General features: G+C 47.8%; 1 protein-coding gene across 11 annotated transcripts in view; it reads right to left on the reverse strand.

Moving 5' to 3' along the window:
• Positions 1 to 15,170, reverse strand: part of BRPF3 (bromodomain and PHD finger containing 3) — a 72,979-nt gene that overhangs the window by 13,462 nt on the left and 44,347 nt on the right. For 5 of the 11 annotated variants that reach the window (XR_010601005.1, XM_065595039.1, XM_065595040.1 and 2 more), the window contains exons 12-13: positions 13,715 to 13,869; positions 9,353 to 11,784 (exon numbers count right to left, since the gene is read on the reverse strand). The exons of 1 other annotated variant lie outside the window; for it this stretch is intronic. Coding sequence is in view for 6 of the 10 variants with exons in the window: in XM_065595039.1 (XP_065451111.1) it covers positions 11,601 to 11,784; positions 13,715 to 13,869 (339 nt within the window). In the remaining 4 variants the exon portion in view is untranslated. Of the gene's footprint in view, positions 1 to 9,352; positions 11,785 to 12,612; positions 12,737 to 13,714; positions 14,000 to 14,626; positions 15,138 to 15,170 lie in introns of those variants that run through there. 5 more of the 11 variants (XR_010601002.1, XR_010601003.1, XM_065595042.1 and 2 more) reach the window with 3 other exon arrangements.

The following is a 15,170-nucleotide window of genomic DNA, read 5'->3' on the forward strand; positions in this document are numbered from 1 at the left end:
TAAGTCAAGGAGCTGAGCTTTGCAGTTAGTCTGGAGCATGGGAAATCTCAGGGTCTTTTCTCTCTTTCAGGAGTGAATTCCGTGGCTTAGGTCCAGCTCCTGAGAGCACTCTGTCTCCTGTGCTAATGAACCCCCTGACACTTGCATTGCTTTAGTGGAACAGCGAACACGGTTCCACTTGATGTGGAGTATAGTTAGAGCTTCTGATTTTAGGTTTTAACTGATCCACCCCAATAAAACATGCCTGATACTCTCTACCCCCCAAAAGGAAACCAGTGTTTATTCAGCCAACACTGGAAAAGACATTGGAAATGGTTACCAGATTCATGTGGACTTCACCCCATCCCCAGTGCAGTTTGGTTATACAGGCATGTTCCTGCTCCCTGGCTTGTATAGAAGGGTTTGTCTACCTAGCGCAGTTATGCGCGCTCTGGGAGTGTGATATCTAAAGCACACTGTATTGCACATTAATTGGTCTGGGTAGACCTTGCTTGTGTGCATTATATGTTCCCTAGTGTGCCTTAATGTAGTGCTTTTTGAAACAGTACTCCGTGTCTATACAAAGAGAAAGCCCTGCAAAACCCCGATTTTGGACATCTATGTAGAATTAAAAAAATGACTAAAAATAACCCCCCCAAATTAAATGAAATACACCCCGCCGCCAAAAAAAAACCAACCCAGAAGCCTTAAGTATAGTCCATGTAGTGGCCTTCTGCAGAGGGGTGAATTTTGTTCTTGCTGTGTTGTGCATGTGGTAGGATGACTTTTCAAATACATATTCAATGTGGAAGAGTAAGGATGCCTTTTCAGTGGTCATCTAAAGCAACAGGCATCCATATCTGTACTGGGACACCATCATAGGATCTAACCACATCATCCACACCATCAGGGGCTCGTTCACCCTGCACATCTACCAATGTGATATATGCCATCATGTGCCAGCAATGCCCCTCTGCCATGTACATTGGCCAAACCGGACAGTCTCTACGCAAAGAATAAACGGACACAAATCTGACATTAGGAATCATAACATTCAAAAACCAGTAGAACACTTCGATCTCTCTGGTCACTCAATAACAGACCTAAAAGTAGCAATTCTTCAACAAAAAAACTTCAAAAACAGACTCCAATGTGAAACTGCAGAACTGGAATTAATTTGCAAACTGGACACCATCAGATTAGGCCTGAATAAAGACTGGGAGTGGTTGGGTCACTAAAAAAACCTAAACCTAATTTCCCCAATACTAATTTCCCACTACTGTTACTCACACCTTCTTGTCAACTGTCTGAAATGGGCCACTCTCATTACCACTTCAAAAGTTATTTTTCCTCCCTTGGTATCCTGCTGTTAATTGAATTGTCTCATTAGACTGACCTCACACTTGGTAAGGCAACTTCCATCCTTTCATGTATTTATACCTGCTCCTGTATTTTCCACTCCATGCATCCGATGAAGTGGGTTCTAGCCCATGAAAGCTTATGCCCAAATAAATTTGTTAGTCTCTAAGGTGCCACAAGGACTCCTCATTGTTTTTGCTGATACAGACTAACACGGCTACCACTCTGAAACCTGTACTGGATGAGGTTCTCGATGGCCTGGATTATACAGGAAGACAGACTAGGTGATCTCAGTGGTCCCTTAGCATCTATGACTATCAGAGTCTCAGCGTGGGCTACTTAACAGTCAGCTTTGCAGATGATGCCCAGAGTTGAAGGTCACCCTGTGCTCCTAGAGTTGTGGCAAGGTTATGGACTCAATATCTAGGTGCTGTTTTCAACACCTGCAATCAACAATTCGGTGTCTAAGGAAGGCAGCTTAGGTGGTTGTGAGACTTACACAACCCCTTTCTGAGTGCAGTTGAAACAAGTCCTGGTTAAAACCTGGACTTCATCCCTGCAAAGAAAATCCCTCCTGGATTGGGAGTTAGCCATGAGGGTCCAAAGAGTTTGTTTCCCATTAGGAAGAGATTTTTACCTAAGGCCAAGAGAAGGTGCATGTGCCCCAAAAGGCCATCACATCTTGCAGGTATCTAACAGGCGAGTCTAATAATCAGCAGAGGGAAATGGATTGCATTCTAAGATGGTGACAGAGAACACGGATGTCTAACGATTGACAATTGGCTTAACCAGGTGCCACCTAACTGCATTGCCAGTACCTGGCAGCGAAGTGGCTCAAGACACTTAGCTGCGCGTATGCTTGGATGTCTGCTCACCCAAGCTGTGACACAATTTGTTGACTCTTGCAATACACTGAAAATTCAGCCAAAGGAGACGGTGGGAGAGGGGGAAGGGAGCGATTCCTTAATAGCAATTATGTTTCCATAGCATCTACTGGCGGAATAGATCAATGCACTTTACAAAAGGTAGATATGTCCTTCCTATTAGGAAGCAGAGGTATAAAGAAGTTACGTGACTTGCCCAAGGACTGATGATGAGTCAGTGGCAGCCTTACCATGCTACGGTAAGATTATTAACATAACACCCTTTCCCTGCCTTCAGTGTTTAAACAAAACCTGGATTCAAAGCCTATCCTAAGCTTTCAGTGTGTCTAGTTGTGACTGCGCTTCCCGCTCCCTGTCACTAGGGGGCAGTTCTCATCTGATTCCCCCAGACAGGCATCCCCTCCAGCACAGACCCGCACCCCCCCAGGAGACACATAACCCCCCTGACAGAAAATCCATTACTGCAGGGTCTAACCCCCCCCATGCTAATGGCCCCGTCCCCGGTGAGACTGGGGATCTTGCCAGCCCTCTCTAACAGCCACCCATTCACCCATACGCCTGGCAATCCCTCCAGCATGCAGCATTCCCCTCAGTGCCTGTGAGTGAGGAGCCCACCGATGGTCCAGTGCCATCTTCCAGCCCATCCTCATGGACGTACGGGGAAGGTGCTCAGGTCAGGCCAGGAGCTGAAGGAAACAGTTCTCCAGCCCAGCAAGCTTGCAGTGCCTTTGCTGCTGGGCCCACCGTAGGCCCTGCGTTCGGAGGACGACTCTTCAGACAGAATCTCCAACACGGGCTGTCTCCAAACGGCACCACGCTAACCCCGGCGGAGCAGACGGGCCTGCGGGCATCTTGCCAAGCCAGAGACGCCATCCAAAACGAAGAGCCCTCCCAGGAGCAGAGCACTTAACAGAAACAAAGCTCAAAGCAGCGTAGCCGCAAAGAGGTAGGCTGCAAAGCATCCTCTCCCCACTCTCTTTGCCTGCGATGCCCTGTCACATTCACACCCTGGGCATGGGAGGGAAAGTGAATTCACAGGCACACCCTGGGCATGGGAGGGAAAGTGAATTATTAAAGCACTGGCCTGTTTACATCGGCTGTTATTCTGGTGATACAGCAGCTCCGAGCTGGGAGCGGACCGTGCTCAGAGAGAGACGATTTCCCATGCCGGACGCTGAACACGTGTTCTGGCCTGGGCATTAATCAGCCTCTAGACTAAGTCCCAGCAACATAGCCTCCTGTTCCTCCTTTGCTAAGGGTGACACGAAGGAGCTAGGGGATCCATACACTTTTTTTCTTAATTCTTACAGAGTTTGCACAAAGGTAAGTGGAATTGATCCCTGTAGCTGCCCCTTGAAACCTACAGCTCAGCTCTAAGGAACAGGCAGCGGCGGCTGAAAGGCCAAATCTATTAGGGGGAAACCAGGAATTTAATTACTGGGGAGTTTACAAGCTGTCTGTGATAGCGGACTGGCCACCGGGGATGGGAGATTACCAGAAACCAGGGCTTTTCAGGCTGCCAAGTCACCCGAGCCGAAAAGGCCAGGAATATTGCAGCAAGGTAGGTCCAGAGAGCTGGGTAGAAAGCAGGGATCGAGGACGATGCTTCAAAGCAAGGGGTGCAAATTCTAGGTCTCTCCTGAGCACAAGCTGAGGAGCCAGGAGCTAGTTCCTCCCCCCCCAATGCCTTTCTGCATTCATTGTCTACACCCTTTATGTTAGCTGGAGGCAAATGCATTTTACATCGATTTAGTGCTGGCTTGACAGAGCTGGAGCATAAGGGGCTGACCCCAAGCCCATTGTGATCAGTGGAAAGACTCCTCTTGACTCTGGGGAGTTTTTGGAGCAAGCCCTGGATCCTTCCACAGAAGAGGCAGCGCACGGGCCCTCTGCTCACGGTTCAGAAGGAATCCCGCAGGCTTCTCAGCAGGACGGCTCCTCTGGGCTGCAGGGCAGCACATCCGATCAGGCCTCTCCTTGCCCCTTGGCTAAGAGCTGGGAGGAAGGGAATAACCATGTGTGGGAGGGGCTTTAAATACCCTCCCCACCACCCCATATATTGGGCCTGGTGTGTGCATCTGTGTCCCAGCCACTAGATGGGGATGGAGAAGGGTCGCTCCTTCTAGCCTAGGGCTGGCGAGAGGGGAAAGACGGATGGACCGGGAGGCTGGTGTTTTCTATCAGCAGTACAGTCAGAGCCAACAAAGCTTCCTCCATCTGTGCCTGGAGCGACCCACCTCAGACACACGAGGGCAGTTCAGTCTCCAGGGCTCATCCAGCCCTTGGCCTCTCTGCTGCGCTTGCCCAGTTCTGGGCTGGATGGCTTTGCAACACACCCACTAGGAATTGGACTGGGAGAGTAAGCGGTTCTGCTGTAGCACCCCCCTCCTGCTGGCCAAACACATCACTGCATGTGCTCCTGGCCTCGGTTTCCCTTCACCCCCATTTTTTGCTTCCTCCCCAGTGATTCACAGGGCTCAGTCCTCCAGCTGGGTCACTCTCAGAGTTTCGTCTCCTTCCAGGCTAACACCAGTCCAAACAAACAAACGGTACTTCCTCCCGGCTTGGGCCCCTCTTCAGCCAGCCTCCCCTCAGTTCCCAGCCCTTCCAGGATACCTTTAAGTCTGTCCACTCTGGGTTGGAGCCCCAGCTCCCAGGCCGCTTCCCTGGAGTCCTTCCAGCCCCTCCTCGGGGGCCTTCCCCAGAGCCCAGTTTGCGCCCTGCAGTTCCTCCTTCCAAGTGAGTGCTCTGCTTTGCTGAGGCCCAGATGTTTATCAGGCTGTCACCTGACCCAAGTTAGTCCAGTCCCTAGGCTGGGGAGCAGCTAATTATGGCACAGCTGAGGTTGATTGAGCAGGACTGGCCCGCAAAGGGCAAACTACCCTGTTATAGGGAGCATCAGCTCGTTTCCCACAGGCCCCCACACAGCCACCAGATGGTAACACGTCTTGGGCACTACCAGCCTGAGCTGGCAACCTGGGGGAAGCTCTGCCTTCCCCTCCTAGCTGGTCCCCTCGGGGTCTGCACACTGCAGGCGTTTTCTTTTCGTTCTCCTTTCCCCGGCCCTTTCTCCTGTCCAGTTTCTCAGCAGCTGCTTTCCAATTTGGGCCAGCCCTGGGTTCTGAGCACTCTGCTAGGCCGAGCCCAGCAGTGCTTCGGAGGGAGAGAAAACAATCCCTACGCTATATTGATGACATCTTCATCATCTGGACCCATGGGAAGGAGGTCCTGGAAGAATTCCACCATGCTTTCAACAGCTTCCACCCCACCATCAACCTCAGCCTGGACCAATCTACACGGGAGGTCCACTTCCTGGACACCACCGTACAAATAAGCGATGGCCACATTAATACCACCCTATACCGAAAACCCACTGACCGCTACGCCTACCTTCATGCCTCCAGCTTCCACCCCAGTCACACCACACGATCCATCGTCTACAGCCAAGCACTGAGGTACAATCGCATCTGCTCCAACCCCTCAGACAGAGACCAACACCTACAAGATCTTCACCAAGCATTCTCAAAACTACGATACCCACACAAGGAAATAAAGAAACAAATCAACAGAGCCAGACGTGTACCCAGAAGCCTCCTGCTACAAGACAGGCCCAGAAGAGAAACCAACAGAACTCCACTGGCCATCACCTACAGTCCTCAGCTTAAACCTCTCCAACGCATCATCAGTGATCTACAACCCATCCTGGACAATGATCCCTCACTTTCACAGACCTTGGGAGGCAGGCCAGTCCTCGCCAAAAGACAACCTGCCAACCTTAAGCATATTCTCACCAACAACCACGCACCGCACCATAACAACTCTGACTCAGGAACCAACCCATGCAACAAACCTCGATGCCAACTCTGCCCACATATCTACACCAGCAACACCATCACTGGACCTAACCAGATCAGCTACAACATCACCGGCTCATTCACCTGCACGTCCACCAATGTTATATATGCCATCATATGCCAGCAGTGCCCCTCTGCTATGTACATTGGCCAAACTGGACAGTCACTACGCAAGAGGATAAATGGACACAAGTCAGATATCAGGAATGGCAATATACAAAAACCTGTAGGAGAACACTTCAACCTCCCTGGCCACACAATAGCAGATGTAAAGGTAGCCATCTTACAGCAAAAAAACTTCAGGACCAGACTCCAAAGAGAAACTGCGGAGCTCCAGTTCATTTGCAAATTTGACACCATCAGATCAGGATTAAACAAAGACTGTGAATGGCTATCCAACTACAGAAACAGTTTCTCCTCCCTTGGTGTTCACACCTCAACTGCTAGCAGAGCACCTCACCCTCCCTGATTGAACTAACCTCGTTATCTCCACACTGATATATACCTGCCTCTGGAGATTTCCATTACTTGCATCTGAAGAAGTGAGGTTCTTACCCACGAAAGCTTATGCTCCCAGTACTTCTGTTAGTCTCAAAGGTGCCACAGGACCCTCTGTTGCTTTTTACAGATTCAGACTAACACGGCTACCCCTCTGATACTTAAATCCCACACTGTGCAGGACGACACCCTGGAGGGACGGATGGACAGGCGCACATGTGGGACTCCAGCATGTGTGTGGGTTTCCGTATAACCTGACTGCCAGTTGCATTGGCTGCAGTAAAACTAACCGTTTAAGACGTGGCTGGATGGAAAAGGCAAAGCAGCATTTGGGATAAGGCAGCACTCCCTCCCTGCCCCTAGCTAAAGAAGTGATGGATCCTGGAGCAGTAACGAGACAGTGAGTTCTCCTCCCCTCCCCCCCCCAAGGGATTCAGCGCATGGAAAAGTGGGAGAAGATTCTCTTAAACGGCCTGGTTGCCACCTAGAGGGAAGTAGAGGGAAATCAGCGAAAAATCCAGTGAGGCTGTGCCCTGTGCCAGGCAGCATCTGCAGAACCACTCATCCACAGTAATGCCTGGGCATCAACGAGAGACGGCCAGGATAGAAATCCCACCGCGGACAGAGGGCCAGAACAGAGATCTCACATGGATGAGAATCAGTTTTGTAGCCAGTCCATCCACTTGGCCAATGCAACATCTTTCCCTACTGTGTGTTTGCTAAGTCTCCAAGACAAGGCCGTGCCGATCCTTCACTTTCCATGGCGGTCAAGTGCCAAGTTCAGTGAGGCTGTGAACAATGGTCTGAACGGCCCAACGGGTGGAAGGGTAAAGCAATGTAACTCGCACCCACCTGGTGTTCCTTGGGGGTGATTTGCACAACGAAGGCCGGATTCGGATTGATGTTACAACAAGCGCCAGGGCCGAATCCAGCCCCACGAGGAAGCAGATGCAGCAGCTAGGGAAGCAACATCTGGGCGTGTGGTAAATCAGTGCTCTGCTGCCTGCACTGGAGTTACCCAAAGGATGAAGGTGGCGCGACATTCTGTGTTAGGATCAGACTGTGACTCTCTGCAGGGGGCCCCACCCTGTGTGGTTTAGCACGACGGGGTCCCAACCCTGGACAGCTCTATAGCAGAACTAAGCATCACTTTATCTGATACCCATATAGCCCCCACATGGAGGATGTGTGTCTTCATTGCAGAGTTAGCCTAGGTTCTCACTCAGGGGTTGCCCCTAGCCCCCCTCCCATCCAAACGCAAACCCCTCCCTCACCCAAGTTAAGTGGTGCTTTCAACCCAGGCTAGCTAGCCTGCCGGGGGGTGGGTGGGGGAGGTGTTCAAGCCTGAGCTCTGCTTTCACTGGTGACCCACCCGCTGCCGTGAGAATACTGGTAAGTCACTCCAGTGCCTTCCCACAGGAGTGACAAGCCAAGTTGATCTCAGCAGCAGTGTTTGAATGGACCACTGTAAGCGTCCGGGGTGTTGCTGGAGGCGAAGGCTCTGAGGTCTATCCCACACTGCTATGTTGTGTGGCGTACCTGATGGCTGTGAAGCCCTGCCATGTCTGCAGGCCCAGATCTTAAACCCGGGTTAGGAATATAAAAAGGAATTTGAGATGAAAGCCCAACCGGGTTTAAAAGCAAAGAAGCCGCATGGCTTAAAAGGACTAGGAAAGAATGTGCTGAAGAGCCAACTGAAAAAAGAACTTTAAACCCAAGCTGAGCTAGTCAGAAAACCTCCACCTGCTGGGAGCCAGGAAAGAACTGATTTGGCAGGTCTGCATAGCTGGAACCAACGGTTTCCCATTCGAGTGGACTGATGGCATGGTTTATTTGTTCTTGTCTCCCTCTGCCGGTAGGAGCGGGAGGTCATATTACTCGCTGCCTGGCATTTCAGGAGACAGGAAAATCAGGGCTCAATTCTCCTCTCATTTGCAACAGCTCTATGCCAAATATCAATCCATCAACTACAGTGGAATCACTCCTGATGTGCACTGGGGGAAGTGAGATGAGAATGAGGTTTTACAAGCTAGCAACAGGAGAGATTTCATCGGTAACGTGAGCAAATAAAAAGCAGGTGCTTGTTACAAGCCTCAGAGTAGTTATTCTTTCTCAAGAGCCCTCCGGCTGCAAGGCCAGACCAGCGCTACAGTGAGTCTTAGGAATAAGAAAAGCAGATGAACCAAGACGACTTCAAGCCGGCCCAGGAAGCAGACACCTCAGACCAAGGGGTTAAATTCATCCATGCGCGGAGTGCCAACACGATGTGGACCATTTAAGTCCCATTTAAGCTGATAGGCTATGATCCTGCAATGAGATACGAACAGGAAGACCGTCTGCACCCGTGCTCGGTCCCTCTGAAATCAATGAGGGACAGCAGGATCCAGGCTCAGGGTTTAAGTGAGACTTCAGTGGCACATAGGCCTTGCGTTGGTCCTCTGCCCGGGGGTGAATTTCACATCCTCTGCAGGACTATTTTCATTGTTTACTGCAATACATCCCACATGGAGCCATTCATTCTATGGCAATACGGAGGATAAAGGGAAACAAACCATAGCAGCGGGTAATTAGCAAGGGACCTGGAGGAACCAAGGAGCTGCTCCTCAGATGTCAGAGAGATCCTACTCTGCTTGCCAAAAAGCACTCTGCAGAAGAGGACAGTTCTTCAAGATGTGATCCTCATTAGGTTTCTTGCATGTTTCTCATCCCGGTGGGCTGGCGGAGGGTGGGAAAGCAGTCTTTAAAAGTCTGAACACGCCAGGAAAACATGACCACAGATTTTACATTAGAACATTTATTTCTCAGAGAGAAAATATAGTTTCAGACAGTCAGATTATAATAGGTAAAATTAGCATTTTTTTTCTTTACAAGCATAGATTTTCTTATTACTTCTCTTATACCATCTGATATAAACAATTCTAGAAAGCAAATAAACTCACTTTCTACAATAAATAGAGCAATCTGTGCTTTACAGCAGACTGACAGTAACGTTTAGGTCCCGTAGCAACAGCAGGATATTAGCCAATTAAACTTCTAAAATGTCATTAAAAAAAAATAAAAGAAAAGAAAACAAAACAAATCCCCCACCCCGCCCCCAAGATCTTAAAACAGTTATACACAGGTCACAAGTCCACAGCTGAGCTACTATCTGGAAAAAGTGTATGTTCCTTTAAATAAATTATACTGTGTGCATACAAAAAGACCCAGCAACACAACTGAGGACTTTCAAGAATGGTGACAATAGGCCTGAATAATTTAGAACAATATTTTACAACTATGTACACAACTTCCTTCCCTATCCACACTCTTTAGGGATTATTATTTTTTTTACAAAATCCTATACCCCGTCTTTATATGTTACAGGTATTTTCCTTAAAGTGTGGTTCCATGTCCCAATGTATAAGAAGTGGTACTTTAAAAAAGTAGACCAAGTAGAAATGGCAGTGATTTCCCCCCCACCCATTTATTATTATTTTCTCCCCACATTCTCTTTAGTATGAAAAAGTTAAAATAATAAAAAAATATTGAGTTAAAAAGCGAAAGGATGATATTCTGTCTACAATCTTGATCTGCACCTTTGGTTCTTAAAATTTAAAAGAAAAAAAAAACACAACAGAACAGATAAGAGAAATGATGAATCCTTGGCTAATAGAAAAGAAAAGTTTTGTCATCAGCTTTCAAACATTAGCTGTCCCCGTTTTTGCAATATAAAAGCAATAAAACAGGATTCTCTACAGAGCTGGGGTTTTGTTTTTTTGTTTTGAATGGATCGCAAATGCTAGAGACCCACAGAGCAGGGAAGAGATGTGTTAGTGTGAGAAAAAGTGAACGGGTGAAATGGTTATGTGCTCCAGCTAGCAGGAATCCAGTCACAGCTTTAATTCAGTCCAAACCAAGCTGGAGGAAACCTTTAAAAAGACAGTCTGAAAAAATAAGGGCAGAGAGGAATTGGGGTCTGACATTCCAACTAGTTATTTTAAACTGAATGTGCATAAAACGACACCACAGGGTGTGTCTTCCTCCCGCCCTGATCAACGTTAGTGTCCGTAAAGCTGCTTCAGCTGATTAGACGTTTCCAAAATTAGGTTAAAAAAACATAAAAGACATTTTCTTGCCCCAGACTCAATACTCTGTTAAGATGCAATATGAAGTACATGTTCTTGGAATTGTCACACGGTCACTGAAATTGAAATTTACACATGAAAACTATTGACTATAAAGGTCTAGGTCACACACACACAAAAATAAAAAATAAAATTCGGGAACTTGTTTTTTATATTTAAAGCTCTGTGCATCTGTGCATGTGTGCGTAAGGAAAAAGGGAGTTATCAAAATATGATCTCAATCTTTTCTAATTGTGGTGAAAACCTACCATGAAAACATATTATATATACATAGGCATGGGAGTCATAACAATAACAGTAGGCTGCAAATTTGTTAACGCCATGGGGCAACCAATGTCATTTAAAAAATGAAATTAAAAAAGTCCAGTGATGGTTATTGTAAATTTGGCACAAGACAGTCCAATTGGAGTTCCACTAAAGGGTCCTCGTTTATTTACAATGGTGATGGATTCCAGAGAATTACTCAGGGCTGGCTGCAGACTAAAAACCCAAGAGGTGTGGGGCATGAGGTCCAACCATCAGACTGCAGCTCCCCCCGCACTTCACCAGCTGACCGTGACTTCTGCCAAGGCACAGCTGTCACACTGCAGCTCTTCCTGGCTTCTTTCTTGTGGTCCAGCCTAATACATCACTTCCTCTCCTGCCGGGTCTTCAATGAGACACATTCAGAAAGAATCCGGACAGGCTTTTTGGCACGAATCAAGGTACTTCATAGGAGCTGCTCACACTGTTAGGCATAATGCAGCTCTCACAGGAACAGAAAAGAACACAGCAGATGCCCCATCACACTCCTTCAGGCAGGGAGGAAGCCCCTACCATTCTGTGCATGGCAAGGTCCACTGTGCCAACAGGTGCAAGGACTGAGTTTGAAAGAATGGGGCAGAGTGGGCATTTCCGACTCCCTACAGATAATTTGACGTGACAAAGGGGTGGTCTCCCCGGATGCGGCTCATGTGGATCATTGCTCGGTCGTACGCCACCTGGACGGACTTGCGGATGCTGGTTTTTCGGCCCTCCATCATCTTTAGCTTGTCCACTGTGTCGTCCACCCCAAGGGGAAGAACTTTGTCCCGCGGAAGCCATTGCCTGCAATCCAAGCAGAATACCAAAACCCTGTCACTGAGAGAAATGGACAGGCTCTACCGTTTTTGCTGCTCCAAGCAGCAAAAAAAAAAACAACCCCGCCATCGCGATCGGCGCCAATTCAGCGGCAGCTCTACCGCCGCTTCATTCTACGGCAGCACTTCGGCAGCAGGTCCTTCACTTCAAGAGGGAGCGAGGGGCCCGCCGCCGAATTGCCACCAAAGAGCCGGACGTGCCGCCCCTCTTCATTGGCCGCCCCAGGCACCTGCTTGCTACGCTGGTGCCTGGAGCCGGCCCTGAATGGAGAGAGGGCAGATGGGAAAGAATGGCCAATGGCCCAGGGTCACCAAGACTTCCAGCCCTTTCAAGGCTAAGGGCTAAAATCGCTCTAGCTTTGCAGAAAGCTACAGTCATACAGTGCAATGAAGCTTGAGAACCCCTGTGCTAGGCCTCTTGTGGAGATGGAGTCATTACGTCGGTGAAGTATGGCACTTACATCGGCAGGACAAGGCTGTAGTGTAGACATTGACATAATTAGGCCAACATGAGGTGTCTTACGTCGACCTGTGTATTGCAGACCATGCCTAAGGGAATTAGGGGCTCACTGAAATGGGATGTGGGTGCCTAATTCCCTTGGGCTCCTTTGAAAATCCTAGCATCATTCCATTTTGCAATGCCAAGTGAAAAGTTAATAATAAAAGAAGAAGAAAGAAAAATCCTATTCATTATCTCTTCTGGGTTTCCTAATGTATCTGTCTACTCTGTGTCTACTTTGTTCAGCGTGTAAGCCCTTTGAAGCAGCGATCTGAAGTGCACATGGCTATTACCTACCATCTGACTTTTACTTGCACAGTCAGTCCCTCTTTCCTTGTGGGAGCTCCTGCTTCACTAGTGCAGCTCCTTGAGGATGTGGCTATCAGCATCATTACAGGGACTCACCTCTCTCCCAGGATGTCTGCAGTGTTGTTGTAGCCGTATCAGTCCCAAGATATAAGAGAGACAAGGTGGGTTACGTAATATCTTTTGGTGGACTAACTTCTCCAGAGACCTGAAGAAGAGCTCTGTGTACCTCGATAGCTTGTCTCTTTCCCTAACAGAACCTGGTCCACTAAAAGATATTAGTTCACCCCCCTTGTCTTTCTCCCAGTATATCGCTCCAATTTTACAATCTTTACATTGCTTCACATATGGATTTCAAGGCTTTATTGCTTATTTTCAAAGCACTTCATTGGCTTGGGGCTTATTATATCTGATCGGTCTTTTGCTACCATATAAACCTGGTCATCCACTGAGGCCAAGATCAGCAGAGTATTTAGTCTGTCTGAGATTGAATGATAAAGTCCTTGAGAGCTAGGCACAAAATTTTCACTTGGATGCCTTACGATAGGTGCCTAAAATCCATATTATGGAACTTGAACAAATAGCCTGATCTGGAAACTGTAGGCACTCAGCACCTCTGAAAAACGAGGCTGCTTCTTTAGGTGTCTAAATATGGAATAAATCTAATGTTTTGAAAATGCTGACCTTGAAATTTTAGCAAAATTTCTCTACGACGGTAGAACTGGCTGCCCGGTCTGCCTCTGCTTTCAGAACAAAAGGCACTTTTTATTGGCTGCTGATTTTGACTGTAAAATTAGTTCTCGATACAATTCAGTATTTTTGTTGTAAAAGCATCCTGTGATCCTGGGGTAAGGCCATAGCGCAAATGCCTCTTCCACCTGCTGATCATGTAAGCAGGCGACCCCACTGTCATGCATTCGGGCAAGGGAGAGGTGTGCAAACCCTTCAATGAGATTTTTGTGACTTCTGTATCTTTAAAAATGCTCCACCTTAAATCTGCCTTAATAATGACAAGTCTTTTAGGCCCCCTTGTCCTGAGATTCTGTTAAATCTTCCTTCTGGGCAGCCCATCCCGCGATGTCTGTTCACTCACCAGGTTCTCTTGTTGTCAAAGAACAGGACAAGGAAGAGCTTTTCTCCTGCCTCTGTCTGTTTCTGCTCCCCCAACTTCAACACATCCAGGGGAGGGACGGGGATGGGGACTCCGTTGTGAAGGAGGCCCTCGCGCGGCATCTTGGGATCAATTATCTGGAGAGACAGATGAGGCGCACGGGTCAGTATTTTGAAAGCCCCACCACAGGAGCCTCCTGCAAGTTCAGCCTAAGAGCACAGCCCTGCTCTGTGCTGCTTGAGCAAAAAGGCACCGGAGGGAGGGAACCTGCAGGGAACAGGAGGGAGGAAGAGGATGCAAAAGAGTTCAGACTTTTGATAGCAGACATGGGATTTCCCAATGCAAAATACATCTGTGCTAATGGGAGGGCTCTCGACCTGCTCAGCACCAGAGATTAAACAACTTCATAGCCAAGCTAAATGCAGTCTGAAACGAATGAGTTTCCATGGGATATCAGTCAGGACAGAAACGGGCAATGGGAGCCATATAAGCACCTAAGATAGTTAGATAGTCATTATGATTATAATTGAATATTCGTACTACAGTAACAATCAGAGGCTCTGGTCAGGATCAAGGTCCCATTATGCTAAGCATGAAGCCTTGAAGAAAAGCAGTATCTATACTCTCTCTCTTTCAGTATGTCCAAGCTAGATGGTTAAAGTAACCTATGACATATAAGCAAGAGGCACCCTCCTGCTCCATTTGAGTAACTCCCCGCACAGAGTCTTCGTAGAAGAGGGTTTGTCTCTAGGGAGTATGCAGTATTGTGGGAGACCCATAAGGTCTCCAGCCCAGAGGCTAATTTTGAAAGGGAAAGGTCTTGAACATACAGCATTGAGTGAGGCACTGTCACAATATTGTATTTTAATATATACTTTTTTGGTAGTCAATAACTTAGTATAAACCCAGTATTTTATTATTTAAATTCACACAGTAAATGTAACAAAATTATTGCATCCAATAGGCATATGTTGATCTCACTCATGCCAGTTTTACCTGGCTGCAACTCCATGGACTTCAGTGGAGTTACTTCTGAATTTACACTGGTACTAAATGAGAATTCGGTCTAGTATTTCAGAAGCGTTGACAGGCAGTGCCAGATCCAGGGGTACTCTGGCCAAAAATGCAGATGTAAAATCAAACGTATCAATTCTCTCTGTATAAAGCAGAACTGCCAATGTGCCCAACATTTACATTAGGTCAGACGGGGAAGATGAAACTGCAGAAACCAGATATGAAACCAGGTCCAGTCTTCTGTGCTTTCTGACCTGGGCGCAGAGATGCAGCCTACTGGCTTGGATGACCTGTTGGGCGCTGACACTGGCCAGCTGGACGAATTTGATAACAACACTCTTCATCAGCACAGCAGATTATGTCCAGTTTCAACCATGACAAAAGACTGTGTCTATATTGACATAACAGTTTAAAAACCAAGCTT

The sequence above is a fragment of the Chrysemys picta genome, chromosome 4 (assembly GCF_011386835.1).
Source record: "Chrysemys picta bellii isolate R12L10 chromosome 4, ASM1138683v2, whole genome shotgun sequence".
In the NCBI taxonomy this organism is placed as follows: Eukaryota; Metazoa; Chordata; order Testudines; family Emydidae; genus Chrysemys; species Chrysemys picta.